Source organism: Mastigoproctus giganteus, chromosome 7, assembly GCF_048544385.1.
Source record: "Mastigoproctus giganteus isolate SK-2022 chromosome 7, ASM4854438v1, whole genome shotgun sequence".
Classification (NCBI taxonomy): domain Eukaryota; kingdom Metazoa; phylum Arthropoda; class Arachnida; order Uropygi; family Thelyphonidae; genus Mastigoproctus; species Mastigoproctus giganteus.
This window is the reverse complement of record NC_143581.1, coordinates 105,390,084-105,408,689: the sequence shown is the minus strand read 5'-3', so window position 1 is coordinate 105,408,689 and position 18,606 is coordinate 105,390,084. Positions and strand designations below refer to the sequence as shown.

At 37.7% G+C, this 18,606-nt stretch overlaps 1 protein-coding gene across 4 annotated transcripts in view; it reads right to left on the bottom strand.

The window, feature by feature from the left end:
* The window catches only part of LOC150083125 (mitochondrial glycine transporter-like), a 298,096-nt gene that overhangs the window by 227,449 nt on the left and 52,041 nt on the right, over positions 1–18,606 (bottom strand). For all 4 annotated transcript variants that reach the window (XM_090377060.1, XM_090377059.1, XM_090377061.1 and 1 more), the window contains exon 3: positions 6,936–7,048. In XM_090377060.1, the coding sequence (XP_090233186.1) occupies positions 6,936–7,048 (113 nt within the window). The remainder of the gene's footprint in view (positions 1–6,935; positions 7,049–18,606) is intronic.

Sequence of the window (18,606 nt, the reverse complement as noted above, 5' to 3'; positions counted from 1 at the left end):
AACTGTACAGGGGAAATAGAGTGGGCCAGTAAATGGGAGAGTCTTATAATAGGGGATTTTAATTTGCCAGATATTGACTGGAATTTTTGGCTTGGTCACTCAAACACTAGAAAGGCTTTTGTGGATTTATTGGGCGATTGTTTTCTACATCAGCATGTTCGGAAGGCAACTAGAGGGAGTTGTTTGTTCGCTATTTGGTTTTTAGGAGCATTAGCAACTAAGGCCATATTGCTCCGGGAATATGCGGTGCTCATTCCCTGACCTTTCCGCATCCTCCTTATTTGGTGGTAACGGGCTTGAACCCCGGTCTAATCAAGAAGCGTGTGCTACGTACTGCTGCTCCTTCCCACCTGACTACGGAGGCAGCACTAGAGGAAGTAATACTCATGATCTGATTATTAGTAGTGATTCTTCGTGCATTAAGAATCTGCAGATAAAGTAACCACTAGGTGGCAGTGATTACAGTGTGCTGAAGTGGGATTTACTCAAAGAGGTAACCACCATTAGGGGTAAAGGGAAGGGTTTTTGCTTTCGTAAAGGTGACTACGGTTATCTGAGACAGTATTTAAATTCTATACAGTGGGACCAACTGACAACATTACCAACAGCAAATTCAAATGGGAAGCATTCAAAGAATTAATCTTGGAAGCTACTAGGCTTTTCATATCAACTAAGAAATAATGTTCACGATTTAGGCCTAAATGGAGGTCGGATGAACTAATTAAACATGTGGCAGAGAAGAAACATGCATGAGATACATAAAAATTAACAGGTGACACAGAAGTCTATCATAGATATAAGCTGGTCTGTAACCAAATCACAAAGGAGATTAGGCAGGCAAATGCAGATTATGATTTTGTGGTCCACTATTATATTATGATATTGTGGACCAATATTATGATATTGGTCCACTGGATATTGATGGTTCAACTGCTGATGATCCTGCACAAGCAGCTAACAAACTAAATGAGTATTTTGCATCTACTTTCACACATGAGGAGTTATTCAGGGAGGGGAATGCCAGAGATGAGTTAAACTCTGGCAGTGACCTAGATGATTTTGTAATAACTGAGAGAAAAGTGGAGGAGAAATTGAAGATAAACATAAGAATGACACCTGGGGTGGATGGAATCCATCCAGTTATATTAAAGGAAGCAACAAAGGAAATACGCAAACCCTTGGCCGTAATTCTCAGAGCTTCTTTGGACTCAGGGGAGGTACTCATGGACTGGAGATGTGGAATTGTGACCCCAATTCACAAAGGAAAATCAAAGGGTGACACAAGTAGTTATAGACCTGTTAGTTTAACTTCAGTTCCTGGAAAATTAATGGAGGCAATGGTTAAAGAAGCACTACAGGATCATCTAGACAAGACTTCAGTTATAGCTCGGACACAGCATGGTTTTGTTAAGGGAAAGTCTTGCCTGACCAATTTGATGGGATACTATGATGTGGTCACAAAGGAACTGGATGAAGGGAATAACTTTGATATCATATATTAGGATCATAGAAAGGCTTTTGATACTGTTGCACATGGAAGACTGCTGCACAAATTGGAGCAGTGTGGCAGTGCAAGCAAATTGCTGTTATGGATAAAGGGATGGTTGAGTGGGAGAAGTGGTAATCAATCGACACTGCTCATCGTGGACTAATGTTATTAGTGGAGTCCCTCACGGTTCAGTGTTGGGTCCATTGTTGTTTTCTGTATCTATAAATGATATTGATGATGGTGTATCAAGCTTAATGACCAGGTTTGCAGATGATACGAAAGTTGGAAGGGTTGTTAAGGACACTAATGACAGTACACTGCTGCAACAGGATCTAGAAAAGTTGAGCAGATGGGCTGAGAGGTGGAAAATGAAGTTTAACATTAACAAATGTAAAGTACTACATATGGGAAGCAGTAATCCCACAGTAACGTATCAACTATGTGGTACTACACTGAAAGTGGTTGAGAACAAAATGGACCTAGGGGTAATTGTCAATGATGTCATGGTGTCTTGTCAGTGATATACAGTAATTTTTCTAGCATGGATAAGGAAGTTATTATCCCCTTGTATAAAGCAATGGTCAGGCCACACCTTGAGTACTGTACAGGTCGGGAGGCCTCATTTCAAGAAGGATGTAGAGCTGTTGGAATGAGTACAGAGAAGGGCAACAAGATTAGTGAATGGAACAAGGGGTTGTTCTTATGAAGAAAGGCCTAAGTTTTGCAAATTACAGTGTCTGGAGTCTAAGCATCTGTGGGGTGATCTGATTAAGGTGAAAAAAGCCTTGAATGGTTTGAGCAAGCTCAATGCTGATGGGATTCTTCCTCTTGCTCAGAATAATCACCCGAGAGGGCATGAATTCAAATTGAGCAAAGACAGATGTAGGATAGATATTTGCTAGACAGGTATTTGGAAAAAACGGAGGGGTGAAATTGGAGCTTTTTTTTTTTTTTTTTTTCCTCTTTGGCTGATGCTGCATATGCTTTCTTTCTTGCATCAAATGCCTCTACTAATGCTAATGCTAACTCTGATTTGCACATCTGCAAATCTAACAGAATCTATAGGTTGGTTCGTTTTTATTCTCAATATAATTTTTTTTCAGTATGCACCTTCGGTAGTGCATTTTCAAATCCTTGTTCCATTGGCTGCAATTTAGAAAAGGTATTCGCAGGGAAGAAAACAAGCTTCACACTTGTAAGTTTAGAAATTACCGAGTGAAGGTGGATAGAGCAGTTGTCGATAATGAAAACAATTTCTCTGTTTTTCTTTCATTGTCTTTCTATTGAAATTAAAAATCCACTGTTGAAAAATTTATTTTGTCATCCAAGTTTGTTTGTTGCAGTTCAACTAATGACTTGACACCTTAGAAACATCAGGATTGTTTACTTTTTCCTATTAGCAAATGCTTCAGTTTTTCATTACCAGCCATGGAACTGATATTCAAAAGTGACATTCAAGTCAAGTGGACCCAATTTCGGCAAAGTTCGGACGGTCTGTGACAGCCGAATCCTCTTCTTGAACCTTCACGATGGTGGGACTGTTAGTAATCCTGGGTATGACCTCCATGCACAAGCACACTGTGGGTGACCACCGAGGTGTGAACCAACGTAAGCAGGGGTCAGAAGGGCAGCATTCCTCCACAACACATGGAGGAACGGCGCCCTTCAGTGTTACCAGACAAATACTAGATGGTAGATGACACTCATCAAACGGTGCAATATCACCACTTTGTTTATAGGAGGTTTGAAGTGGTGGAACCCATGTTTAGTCTCCAGAGCTACGTTTTAGTCAATCCTTCTCCATCTCTTCCATCATGCAGTATGACTGATGACTTTTGAGGTTATGATGAACATCATGGAAAGATCCAATCTTTCTTACATTTCGAGGATACAGCTCTAAAATGGTATTCGCAGGCCAGCTGCCAGTTAGTACACCATACCGAACCTATTGGTAACACTTTAGAAGGCTTCCAGATCAGCTAGAGTATAATCTTGCTACCTCTACTCTGCCAGATAGTGACTGGAGGGAGTCCAAGTAGTGTATATGTATGGGGGCATTGTCGAGGCCACATTATGTCAAGGATCTGCGTATATTCTTACCATGTGTACGCCATATCCAAAAAATTCATTACTTCATACAGCATGTCCCCTGACTTTTTCTTACTATTGAATATACCATGATTTGTCAAACTAGTAGAGTAAGCTTATCTGCAAAAAGATCTAAACCTCCCAAACACTTCCTACTTCATTTCACAAATATACGTGGTCTCAATTCTAATCTCAACAACGTCCATTTCCACATGCAGTCTGCCAAACTCCAGGTACTTTTTCTGACAGAATCTCAGTTATCGGTTGATTCAACTACTGCTCATCTCAGTTGCTCCTTTCGCCTCAAAGGTGGTACTTGTGCATATGTCCATTCTGATATTCCCTGTTAGAGACTTGGTAATTTGGAATCTCCTCTTTTCAGTCTTCTCTGACTTAAAATCTCTCCACCTCATTGTGTCAAATTCATCTGTTGTCTCTGCCATTCTTCCAACTCCACTAACCACTTGGAGTTCTTTGACTTCCTCTCTTTGCAACTTGACTTTCTCCAGTCCAACTTTCCTAACAGTGAGGTAATTTTCCTTGGTGATTTTAATGTTCACAACTCCAGCTGGCTTACGTTTTCTAGTCACACCAACCCAGCTGGTTGAGATGCTGAGGCTTTTGCAATTACTAATGACTTTGCACAGATTGTTCATTTACCTATAAGAATACCGGACAATCCTAACCATACAGCCAACACACTTGATCTTTTTCTCACAAACAACCCTTCTAAGTACACGGTCGAAGTGAGTGGTCCTTTAGGCACCTCAGCTCACAACTTGGCGATTGTCTCTTCTCCAATGGAGCCTTTATTTCATGGCTAGTCCCAACCTCGTATTTGGCATTACAAGAATGCAAAATGGGATGACCTGAGAGATTTTTTCACTTCTTTTCCTGTGTCAGATTACTGTTTCAAATTTCTGGTGTCAACGTTTGCTCAGATCATGTCAGTGAAATTATTCTTGTAGGAATGGAATCCTTTCTTCCGCACTCCACTTTAAAATCTCGTCCTTTATCTAACCTTGGTTTTCCAATAAATGTGCTAAGCCTGTTCAAGAGAAGAAGGTTGCATATCATAATTGGCTTGCTTCCAATTCTTCAGTTTCATTTTCTGCCTACACCAAAGCTCACAACAATTGTAAAGCAGTTATTAATCAGTCCAAACTAGATTTAGAACAATTTAGAACAGGCTAAGAGTAGAAAACTTGGTTCTTGCCCTAATGGTAGCCAAGCATTCTGGTCTCTTGCCAAAGCTATTGGCAGCAACTTTTGCCGATCTCTGCTCCCACCTCTGTCAAAACCAGATGGTTCTGTTGTCACTTCAAGCCAAGGATAAAGCTGACTTGCTAGAATCCCATTTTTCTTCAAACTCTTGTTTTAATGACCTTGGTAAAACACCTACCACCATTCCTAGCATGCTCCATTCAATGTCTCCTGTGGTCTTCCGTCAAAAGGATGTTAAAAAGATTTTGACAAATCTTGATGCTATGAAAGCTCCAGGTACTGATGGTATTTTTCCAGTGTTCTCAAAACCTGTGCTCCTGAACTTACTCCTGTTCTTTGCCGCCTTTTTTCACTTTCTTATTCCAAAGGTTGTTTTCCTTCTGCTTGGAAATTTGCTCATATCCAGCCAGTTCCTAAACAGGGTGACAAATCGCTCCCATTCAATTATCGTCCCACTGCAATTACTTCTACTCTTTCTAAAGTAATGGAGAAATCGATTAACTGCCAACTCTTAAACTACCTAGAACCCTTCCGTCTGATCAAAGATCGCCAGTATGGATTCCGTCAGTGTCAATCCACTGGTGATATTCTAGCTTAGGCTGACCGGGCTAGAATGGTTGGGTAAAACGCCTGGCTGGCAACCCAAAGGTCGCGGATTCGAATCCCGCCTCGGGCTTGGATCAAAGTACTGCAAAAAACCTTGGGAGGTGCACTATGGCCACAGAAGCCGATGCGCCAATAACTTCCAAAAAAAAAAAAATTCTAGCTTATGTTACTCATTTATGGACAAATTCAATAGAAAAGTTTGGTGAAACACAAGCAGTTGCTCTTGACATCTCAAAAGCTTTAAATTGTGTTTGGCATAATGGTCTTCTAAACAAGCTTCCATCTTATGGTTTGCCAACTGTTTTTTGTAATTGGTTATACAGTTTTCTCTCTGATCGCTCACTGAGGTTGATGGCTCTCAGTCTTCTAAGTTCTCCACTAATGCTGGTGTTCCCCAAGATTCAGTTCTTTCCCCCACTCTTTTCCTCTAGTATATTAATGACCTTTTCCATTGACTGGAAATCCTGTCCATAGTTTTGCCGTTGATAGCACATTGCATTCCACTTTACATTTTAAGAAACCTTGCCCTGCTCAATCAGCTTCAAATTTTCAAATATCTACTACCACCTCCGCTACCAATTCCTTAAATGCCGATCTCCAGTGGCGCAAAGACAACTTAGTTGATTTCAATCCTTCTAAGACTCAGTCTTGTTTTATATCTCACAAAAAGTATTCTTCTGCTCCTATGCTTATCTTTGGTAACACTCCGATTTCTAGGCAAAATGATTTCTCTTTTGGGGGTCACCCTGGCTTCTAATCTCTCTTGTCATAAGCACTTACAAATACTGCATCCTCTGCATCTAAAAACCTTAGTTTTTTATATGCAGAGGTTTTCGTTCTCAGCGTTACTTTTCTTCCAAACAGCTGTTCCATCTGTAGAAATCACAAATCCACCCTACCATGGAATATTGTTCCTACATCTAGGGCGGTGCCTCCAAAACCTCTCTCAGGCTCCTAGATTCCATTCAGAAGAGCGCAGTTAGGTTTATTAAAGACTCCTCTGTAACAGAGTCTCTCCACTCGCTGTCTGATAGATGTACTCTTTCTGCTGCATGCCTTTTCTACAGATACTTCCCTGGGCACAGTTCTTCTGAATTGGCTTCTATAATTCCCGCTCTCTCAAAACAGTCCAAACATGTGCCGCCAACAGCCAACATCCATTTACTATCCAACTTCAAACTCACAGAACCAACTTTTCGTCTTCCTCATTTATTCATTCAATTGCCGTTTTCTGGAACAACCTTCTTTCATACGTATTTCCTGAAAATTACAGTCTACGGAAGTTCAAGTCTAAAGTCAACAAATATCTTCTTTCGTCTTCTCAACCTCCAACCCAAGCACAGTACTAAGTACTATATGTTCCAATACCTCTCGTGTTTGGGGTTTTCATTAAAAAAAAAAAAAACGACAATGATTTCATAATCCTCTATCGTTTTTTTTTTTTTTTTTTTTAAATAAGCTAAAAACAACTTTGATTAAAACTATTAAATCATTTAATAAATCAAACTTTATAAAACTTTAAACAAACCAATTATGTGATGCATTCTGCAACCTTGTTTTAATAAGATCTAGTGGTTGAAACAATAAGGTAGAACATGTTCCACTTAAAGAACCTGCAAGGAATGACTTCAGGATAGGATACTAGAAAATAAAACATTAAATTTCCTAAATGATCACAAATGATTAAATACTTTTATTGAATAAATTAACATATCTTTTTATTTAACACCAAAATACAATATGTAAAACCTTAATAAAGTGTTTCATTTAAAACAAGTTGGTAGCAAAAGCTTAATTTAATGCACTTTTCAACAACTGGTATCTAATTCAATATCCAATCAAAACATGAAAGATCAGGTTTATAATCATTACAACTCATAAGCAAGACATCATTATTTATAATAACAGGTCTACAGTTCTAGAGCTGTTGGAACAAGTACAGAGAAGGGCAACAAATTAGTGAATGGAATAAAAGGTTGCTCTTATGAAGAAAGGCTTATGTTTTGCAAATTACGGTGTCTAGAGCCTATGCACCTGCAATGTGATCTGACTAAGGTGTATACAGCCTTGAATGGTTTGAGGATGCTCAATGCTGATGGGATTCTTCCTCTTGCTCAGAATAATTGCCTGAAAGGGCATAAATTCAAATTGAGGAAAGACAGTTTAGGATAGATGTGTGGTTTTGATTTTGATTTGGATTTTATTGGCGCATTAGCAACTAGGGCTATAATGCGCCTATATGTGTGGAAGTTTGCCTTTAGCCAGCAGGTGGTTAATCACTGGAAAACTTCCATCTGTTATTGTAGAAGCTGATAGCTTAAATATATTCAAGGCAGAACTAGACAAACATTTGGAGTGAGTGGATGGGTGAAATTAGATTTTTTTTTTTTTTTTTGGCTGATGCTATATAAGCTTGCTTTCTTGCATCATGTGCCTTTGCTAATGCTAATAACTATTTCTAATAAATATTCCAATACTCAACACTAGCTCAGGGTTGAAAATAAATGCCTTGATTAAAGTGAAAAAGAACTATTTACCATGCCGCTTAAATATACCTAATCATTTCAATTAGTTATTATTATCAGCCATTTATGGAAGGTTATTATATTCATACTATAAAAGCACAAGAAAATAAACATAACTAATGAAAAACAACAGTTTGAAAAATGCAGTTTGGAACTGTTAGAATAGACTTGCTCAAGCTATTATACCTTGTTAGTTGAACAATGGTTGATGTTGTCTGAATTACTATATAAACATAACATATACTATAATAATATTTTAACTTCCCAGATATTAACTGGAACTTGTGGGTTGGTCACTCGCACACTAGCAAGGCTTTTGTGGATTTAATGGACGACTGTTTTCTACAGCAGCATGTTCAAGAGGCAACTAGAGGGAGTAATACTCTTGATCTGATTATCAGCAGTGATTCTTCATGCATTAAGAATCTGCAGATAAAGGAACCACTAGGTGGCAGTGATCACAGTGTGTTGATGTGAGATTTACTTAAAGATTTAAATACCATCAGAGGTAGAGGGATGGGTTTTCGCTTTTGTAAAGGTGACAACGGTGGTCTCAGACGGTTTTTAAATTCTATCTATACAATGGGGCCAACAGATGACGTTACCAAAAGCAAATTCTAAATGGAAAGCATTGAAGGAAATAATATTGGGAGCTTTTTGCCCCAATTAAGAAATACTGTTCAAGGTTTAGGCCTAAATGGATGGCAGATGAGGTAATGAGACTCGTAGCAGAGAAGAAAAATGAATGGGATACATATAAATTATCAGGTGACACAGAAGACTATAGTAATCAAGTTACAAAGGAGGTTAGGCAAGCAAAGTTACATTATGAGAAATCTTTGGCAAAGGCTGCATAGAAAAACAGCAAAGAAAAGATTTCTTTACTTATGTAAACTCCAGAAGGAATAGGATGAATCACATTTCTCCACTTGATATCGAAGGTTGAACTGTTGTTGATCCTGCTCAGGTTGCTGACAAACTGAATGAGTATTCTGTATCTACATTCACACAAGTGGAGGCTAGAAGCTTATCAAACTACTTACTCATCATTTAGACTGGACCATAATCCTGACCAATTCTGTCTACTCCAACAGCATTTCTTATGGCTGCCTGGTACTAAAGTACCTGTACTAAAGAAATGTGACTTGATCCTTCTTAAGAAATCAAATGCAGTCACTCACGCTGTTGGGTACAAGATCCTCTTCACCAATTCCACAGATCTCATTAATTTCTTGCATGACTTAGATCAAGTTAACACGGATACATAGAGATACATTATTAAAAAAAAATTGTGACAGATTAATCTCGTGACCTTGTTCATTTTTAAAGCCATAGTAAAGTACACTGGGAAAGGTCTCCTAGTTTTACAGATCTCATTAATTATAGTTTATACATTCTACAAAAAGGATATCATAACTAAGGATGTACTGATTAATCGGTAATCGGCTCCTTGGCCAATTAATTGTTAATCTGTTTTTATTCACTTAATCGGTTTTATTAATTGGCCATTTCCTGCTAAATTTAAGCCAGTTAATCACTACCAAGAGATTCGTCAGACAGCTTTGATAAACTGAAATAAATTAAGTAAACATTTTCTTAGTTTGGCTGCTGTTATAGCCAATTTATTTTTATTAATACAGAGAATACAGTAAAAAAAATGCAACTTAACAGGTATTTTAATCAAATTTATCACTTTTTTTTACACAGTATTGAGGGAAAAAAACAAATTAAAAACAGTTTTATGCAGAGTAATCAAAACTGAATACTCTTAAACTGTAATGCAAAAAATCAGAGTTCTCCATTTTCGGGACATAGCCTATTTCTTGCAGGTTCATACAAATTACCACCATTACCATATATTCTTTCACTTACTCTGGGTAACATTTCTTCTGTTCCTTTGTTTTGAACACTATCTGTCTTAGTAGAAGCTAATTCATCACACAAATTTGAAAAAGCCATAGTAAAGTTTCTGTAAAGCTTCTGAAAATGCCTTTCAGAAGCTTTACAGAATCACTATGGTAAAAGCAGATAAATTAATTATTCTATCAATGCTATTGCTAATTTGAAAAATTCTGAAGGAAATTATGAAGCTAAAATTGAGAGCATTTTGAAGTTGAAAGAATTTGAAGGAATGGAAAGTAAGAACACATTTAAAAAATTACCTCGTGACATGTTATTAATGCAACAGAGTAATTTTAAATTAAATAAAGAAAATAATAATACTATTGACGATGAGGAATTGAAAGAAATTTTAAACATATGCTACCTGGAATCGTGGAATATGAAAGAACTTTCGTGTCCATGACAAGACAGTGAAAAACGAATAAGAAATTTAAGTTTTCTGATAAAATATGAAATAAAAATTAATCATTTTAGAGATTTTGTTGAAGACACTTTAACTTTAAAATCGAGTGAAATTCCCTCTTCAATTATAAAAGCCAGAAATATCTTTCAAACCATTGTGATTAGCAGTGCCTTCAGTGTAATGAATAATATTGTATAAATAAATGAATAACGTTGACAATTAAACATACAGTCAGTCCTCATATAACATGTGTTTGTTGTTTGTTTGTTATTTAGTTTTTAGGAGCATTAGCAACTAAGGCCATATTGCTCCGGGATATGCGGTGGTCATTCCCTGACTTTTCTGCATCCTCCGTATTTGGTGGTGACCGGCTCGAACCCCAGTCTAATTAAGAAGTGCGTGCTACGCACTGCTGCTCCTTCCCACATGGCTACGGAGGCACCATATATAACAGGTGTTTACACTACACAAATTCAATCATACACGATTTATAAATAGGGGAACAATATCGTATATAACACAAACCGAATTCGCTTATGCATGATTCGCCTATGTGTTTACAAGAAATGGCAGTCGAATGCAGAATCATCCCAACTGAATGCAACATGATAGTAATGAAGAGAAGATTCTGAAAATGTATTTATCTTTTTTATATCAGTGAAGGGGAAACACTTTTCGCCATAATAACGTAAAAACCCACACAATTTCAGCTATCGGTATTATTGCAAATGCAATCAGATTGAGTTTACTACCAGTTTATAACAGATTCCACTAGCAGAAATGCAGCTGGAAATAGTTTTTATTGTTTTATGGTAGTAACCCCCAGAAATGTGCTTCAGTAAAATGTGAGCTAGTGAGGTGTTAGTGTGTCTCTGCCTTTACAGTGTTGTTTATTCAGTTGCTACACGCGCGCAGCTTTGTTTGTGTATCAAGCGTGCCTCCTCATTTTGTAATTGTGCTTTATTCCCTAAAAATGAGTAAAATACTTAAAAGGTGTGAAAAGGAAGCATCCTGGTGAAGACACTACAGATTCAGAGAGAAAAAGAAAAGCAATACGGTATTGATAAACAGAGGCGGACTTGGTCAAAAATTCTTACCCGGGAAAATTTGTAGTGGTTATGACCAAAATCACACCGGCCTCTTCTAGCCTCCAGCACAGGGGTTCCCCGGTAAGGCTTATGGCCAGTCCGCTTCTGTTGATAGAGAAAAAATATGAAATTTTGATGCACTTTGAGCGAAATTAAGACCATGTGATATTGCACGTGCTACTAGCCTAAATGAGGCAATGCTGAGAATTAGAAAGAATGCAGAGAAAATAAAAACAACTTTCATACCAGGAACAACTCAAAGTGTAATTAAAATCCAGATCACGACACAAAGAATTGGAAGAGATGGAACGGCTGTCACCTGTTTGGATAGAAAATCAAACAAAAAAATAAGTTTGCTTACGATAGAAGCAAAAGCATTAGCAATATTTTATTATGTAATAGTCTTAATAAAATACGCAAGTATTTTATTACGATTATTTATTGTGTTTGGTAATGTTTTGGTTACAAATGTGTGTTCAATCTTGCGTGGTCGGCACCTAACCCTATTTTTCCCATAGGGCCTGTTATTTATATTGCACGATTTTGCAATGCATGAGGATTTCTAGGAACACAACTATCGTGCTATACCAGGACTGACTGTATTGCAGATTATGTTGATCATACATCTAAATGGAAAACTATTTCTTCAATTTGATCTGGATCGTTATGTCAAATCATTCCACTGTAATCTTGGCTCAGCTATCGAGCAAAGCAGAAGATTGACAACAAATATTAATCAAGAAGTAAATTGCATATGGCAATTTTTAGAATATTTGTATAATATTTTTTTTTATGTAATCTGTGATTATTGTGTACCTTTTCTAGAAGAGTTTGTTTTTTATGTAATATTTTTTTTTATATGTAGAATGTTTTGTGATATGGGAAATATTTCATGTTATTTTTTATTTGCAATATTAAAATTTTATCCTGAAAAAAAAAAAAAAAAAAAAAAATGTATGCATTATATTTCCCTTGTTAAAAAAAAAAGAGAGAGACGAATAAAAAAGTGGTGTGTGTACTGAGCACACATTAAATGGTTTTATGTGACTCCTTCGCATTTCTTTTAGGTATTTTGATTTGGATATTGATTACGAAATAATAGAGCTTTTGTATTGTAAATATTTAATTGAACATTCGCAAATTTTTATAATTTCTGGAAGACAAGATACAATGGATTCATGATAACTAAAGTAATTGATGTGTACCTGCGATTGCAACGTATCTAATGTCTAGAAAACAGCGTCAATTGAAGTACCGACATTGTAAACATTTTCTTAGTTTGGCTGCTGTTATAGCCAATTTATTTTTTATTAATACAGAGAATACAATAGTTGAAACGACATATGCAGCTGTTTGGGGCACCTAACAATGGAATGTTATGAAAATGTAAGACGAAAAAATAAATTGTTGACAAATATTTGTATTGTTGCAGTCATACTTACTTCAAGAAGTATGATTGTGACATTACACTAATAAAAAATTCTAAAAAGTTAGAACTCGAGATACTATCGTATCCAGGTATCATCGTAAAAAGGGGGGGGCTGATGACAAGGCTGACTCAATATATCATACTGGTCACGAAAAATGAGTCACGTGTTCTAATCACACTACTAGTGGGAAGTGCCTTTGGCAGAAGCCTGCCATGGATGACATCACTCCATTGACATCATCCACAGCAGGAATCCCCAAGGAAAAGGAAAAGAATTAAATAAAAATTAAAACAAAAATCAAAAGGAGTTAAATTCATTAAATGGAAACCGAAAACAATAGTGTTTTAGTTCAAGCGACCAGATGTAGAAATATGGAGTTAAATAAGATCAAAAAAGTAATAATTTAAAATAATGGCCAGACATTAGCAGGAGAAGGAAGTTAAAGAGTCATGTGCTAGTTGCAATAAACATTAATAAATAGAGAATTTTATATACACACTGGTGGGTTTCACTACAGTGCAAGGGGTGCACTGGGCTTACTGTAGTGAAACCTATTATTATTACTCACCTGAACTCAGCAGTGTGTAAGTAAAATTCTTTATTTATTAATCTTTATTGCAATGGGCACACATGAATTTTATTAATCTCCTCCTATGCTGCATTTTAGCCATTATATTATTAAAACCATTCAAAATATTTATAAACTATATATTATAGTTTCTATGATATAAACTATATATCAAAATATTATAAACAAAATATTTATAAAAAGGATAGGTGGAACACGAAAAGGGTATGTCTGCCAGGGGCAAAGGTTGATGACATTGTAGAGCGGATATCATCTTTTAAGGGCACAAAAGGTGATATAGTTGTACACGTTGGCACTAATGATATTAAGAGTACGAGACCAGAGGAATTACTTAACAAGTACAGGTCACTGTTGAAAAAAAGCCGTGAATTAGGGTTGAATTTGAAAGTGTCTGCAATTCTGACCAGACACGATAGGAGGGAGTATATGATTAGAGCCCTGTCGATCAATTCGGCCCTGAATAGATTGTGTAAGGCTCAAGGGGTAGAATTTTTTTCAGCCTGGTCTGTACTTGTTAACAGGAGAGACTGCTTTTACAGGGATGGGATACACTTAAATAGAAAGGGTGCAAGAATTGCTGATGCTATCGAGGCAGTGTTAGGCGAGTCGGAAAACTGCGAGATTGGGGGGGGGGGTACAAGGACTAATAGATTAACAGTAGCCACTGGCAGAGGTGAAAGTGATTCTTGCACTGCTTCTATTGGAATGAGCCGCAGCCTGGAAAATAAGATGCAGGATATTTCAGAGACTGCTGGGAATCATTGGGGTACAAGTAAACACATGGGTTGTGTTAGGGTAGCTGAGAAAAAGAACAGGTGCATGTATAGTTGCGTGTACACAAATGCTAGGAGTTTAGTAAATAAATTTGATGAATTTGAGGTATTGCTCAAAATATCAAAGGGAGATATTGTGGGGATTTCAGAGACATGGTGTCACACAGATATAAAGAATGCAGAACTGGAATTTGAGGAGTACAATGTCTACAGAAAGGATAGACAGGATAGGAAGGGAGGAGGGGTTATGCTATTAGTTAAGAAATACATGAAATTCAAGGAAGTGAAGCCAGTCGACATCGATGGACAGTGCAGTGTCGAGTCAGTTTGGTGTGACATAAGTATTGGGAGATCAAAGTTGAGAGTAGGAGTATGCTATAGGCCTAATGTCTCTGATGAGTATAATAAGAAACTGTACAGGGAAATAGAGTGGGCCAGTAAATCAGAGAGTCTTATAATGGGGGATTTTAATTTCCCAGATATTGACTGGAATTTGTGGGTTGGTCACTCACACACTAGCAAAGCTTTTGTGGATTTATTGGATGATTGTTTTCTAAATCAGCATGTTCGAGAGGCAACTAGAGGGAGTAATACTCTTGATTTGATTATCAGTAGTGATTCTTCATGCATTAAGAATCTGAAGATAAATGAACCACTAGGTGGCAGTGATCACAGTGTGCTGAAGTGGGATTTACTCAAAGAGGTAACTACCAAAGAGGTAACTACCATTAGGGGTAAAGGGAAGGGTTATTGCTTTCGTAAAGGCGACTACGATGGACTGAGACAGTATTTAAATTCTATACAGTGGGACCAACTGATGTTACCAACAGCAAATTGAAAATGGGAAGCATTCAAAGAAATTATCTTGGAAGCTACTAGGCTTTACATACCAACTAAGAAATATTGTTCAAGGTTTAGGATGTCAGATGAACTGATGAGACATATGGCAGAGAAGAAAGATGCATGGGATACATACAAATTAACACGTGACACAGAAGCCTATGATAGATACAAGTTGATCTGTAACCAAGTTACAAAGGAGGTTAGGCAGGCGAAAGCAGACTGCAAGAAATCTTTGGCAAGGGATGCAAAGAAAAACAGGAGAGTTTTTTACTTATGCAAACTCTAGAAGGAAGGGAATGAATCAGATTGGTCCACTTGATATCGACGGGTCAACTGTTGATGATCCTGCTCAGGTAGCTAACAAACTAAATGAATATTTTGCATCGACGTTCACACATGAGGAGTTATTCAGCGAGGGGAATGCCAGAGATTTAGCATTAGCATTAGTAGAGGCATTTGATGCAAGAAAGCAAGCTTATGCAGCATCAGCCAAAAAAAAAAAAAAAAAAAAAAAGTAACATAAATAAATAAAAATAACCACTTCCACTTCACCCCTCTGTTCGTTCGAAATACCTGTCCAGCTGAGCCTTAAACTTATTTAGGCTATCAACTTCCACGACAAGGGATGGAAGTCTGTTCCACCCACCAACCACCCGCTGGCTAAAGGCAAATTTCCGCACATCTATCCTACATCTGTCTTTCCTCAATTTGAATTTATGCCCTCTCAGGTGATTTTTCTGAGCTAGAGGAAGAATCCCATCAGCATTGAGCATGCTCAAACCATTCAAGGCTTTGTACACCTCTATCAGATCACCCCGCTGGTGCCTAGTTTCCAGACACTGTAATTTGCAAAACTTAAGCCTTTCTTCGTAAGAGAACCCCTTTGTCCCATTCACCAATCTAGTTGCCCTTCTCTGTACTCGTTCCAGCAGCTCTACATCCTTCCTGAAATGAGGCCTCCAGGCCTGTATACAGTACTCTAGGTGTGGCCTGACCATTGCCTTATACAAGGGAATAATCACCTCCTTATCCCTGCTAGAAAAATTCCTATATATCATTGACAATACACCATGAGCTACTCTTGCAGCTCGTCTGCACTGCTCAGAGAACTTCATATCTGCCTGCACCACCACCCCCAGGTCCCTTTCATTCTCTACCACTGTCAGTGTAGTACCACAGAGTTGATACGTTGCTCTGGGGTTGCTGTTTCCCATATGTAGTACTTTACATTTGTCAATGTTAAACTTCATTTGCCACCTCGAAGCCCATCTACTCAACCTTTCCAAATCCTGTTGCAGCAGCATAGTGTCAGTAGTGTCCTTGACAACCCTGCCAACCTTCGTATCGTCTGCAAACTTGGACATTAAGCCTGATATACCATCATCAATATCATTTATAAATACAGAAAACAATAAAGGCCCCAATACTGAACCCTGAGGGACTCCACTAATAACATTAGTCCACGATGAGCAGTGTCCATTGATTACCACTCTCTGTCTTCTCCCCCAAAATCCCTTGCCAAAGATTTCTTGCAGTCTGCTTTCGCCTGCCTAACCTCCTTTGTAACTTGGTTACAGATCAACTTGTATCTATCATAGGCTTCTGTGTCACGTGTTAATTTGTATGTATCCCATGCATCTTTCTTCTCTGCCATATGTCTCATCAGTTCATCTGACATCCTAAACCTTGAACAATATTTCTTAGTTGGTATGTAAAGCCTAGTAGCTTCCAAGATAATTTCTTTGAATGCTTCCCATTTTCAATTTGCTGTTGGTAACATCATTTATTCAACTCTGGCAGTAAGCTAGAGAATCTTGTAATAACTGAGAGTAAAGTGGAGGAGAAATTGTTGAAGATAAACACAAGAAAGGCACCTGGGGTGGAGGGGATCTATCCAGTTATATTAAAGGAGGCAGCAAAGGAAGTAAGCAAACCCTTAGCCATAATTATGAGAGCTTCCTTGGACTCAGGGGAAGTACCCATGGACTGGAGATGTGCAAATGTGACCCCAATTCACAAAGGAGGATCAAAGGGCAACACAAGTAATTATAGACCTGTTAGTTTAACTTCTGTTCCCGGAAAATTAATGGAGGTACTGGTTAAAGAAGCACTGCAGGATCATCTGGACAAGACTTCAGTTATAGCTCGGACACAGCATGGTTTTGTTAAGGGGAAGCCTTGCCTGACCAATTTGATTGGATACTATGATGCAGTCACAAAAGAACTGGATGCAGGGAATAACTTTGATATTATATACTTGGATCTTAGAAAGGCTTGTGATACTGTTGCACATGGAAGACTGCTGCACAAATTGAAGCAGTGTGGCATTGGAGGCAAATTGCTGCTATGGATAAAGGGGTGGTTGAGGGGAGAAGACAGAGAGTGGTAATCAATGGACACTGCTTATTGTGGACTAATGTTATTAGTGGAGTCCCTTAGGGTTCAGTATTGGGACCATTATTGTTTTCTGTATTTATAAATGATATTGATGATGGTATATCAAGCTTAATGTCCAAGTTTGCAGACAATACGAAGGTTGGCAGGGTTGTCAAGGACACTACTGACACTATGCTACTGCAACAGAATCTGGAAAGGTTGACCAGATGGGCTGAGAGGTGGCAAATGAAGTTTAACATTGACAAATGTAAAGTACTACATATGGGAAACAGCAACTCCAGAGCAACGTATCAATTCTGTGGTACTACACTGACAGTGGTAGAGAATGAAAGGGACCTGGGGGTGGTTGTGTAGGCAGATATGAAGTTCTCTGAGCAGTGCAGATGGGCTGCAAGAGTAGCTCATGGTGTATTGTCAATGATATTTAGGAATTTTTCTAGCAGGGATAAGGAGGTGATTATTCCCTTGTATAAGGCAATGGTCAGGCCACACCTAGAGTACAGTCTGTCCTCGTATAGCACGATAGTTGCATTCCTAGAAACCCTCGTGCAATGCGAAATCGTGCAATAAAAATATTATAATAAAGTATTTTTTAATACTAAAAAAGTATTTTTTACGAATAAAATACGTATTTTATTCGTAAAAAATTTATTATATTAAATAAAACAGTCGTAATAAAATACTTACGTATTTTATAATACGTAAGTATAAATTATAATATGTAAGTCGTAATAAAATATTGCTAATGCTTTTGCTTCTATCGTAAGCAAACTTGCTTTTTGTTTGATTTTCTATCCAAACAGATGACAGCCGTTCCATCTCTTCCAATTCTTGTGTCTTAATCTAATGGATTTTAATTACACTGAGTTGTTCCTGCTATGAAAGTTGTTTTTATTTTCTCTGCATTCTTTGTAATTCTCGGCGTTGCCTGATTTAGGTCTATAGCACGTGCAATATCACATGGCCTTTCATTTCGCTCAAAGCGTTTCACAATTTCATATTTTTTCTCTATCGACAGAGGCGGACAGAAGCCTTACGGGGGAAACCACGGTGGGCCGGAGGCCGGTGTGATTTTGGCCATAAACCGTAGTATGACGCCACTATAAATTTTCCCATTTAAGAATTTTTGATCCAGTCCGCCTCTGTTTATCGATATTGCTTTTTTTTTTTTCACTGAATCTGCAGTGTCTTAGCCAGAACGCTTCCTTTTCACACCTTTTAGTATTTTACTCATTTTTAGGAATAAAGC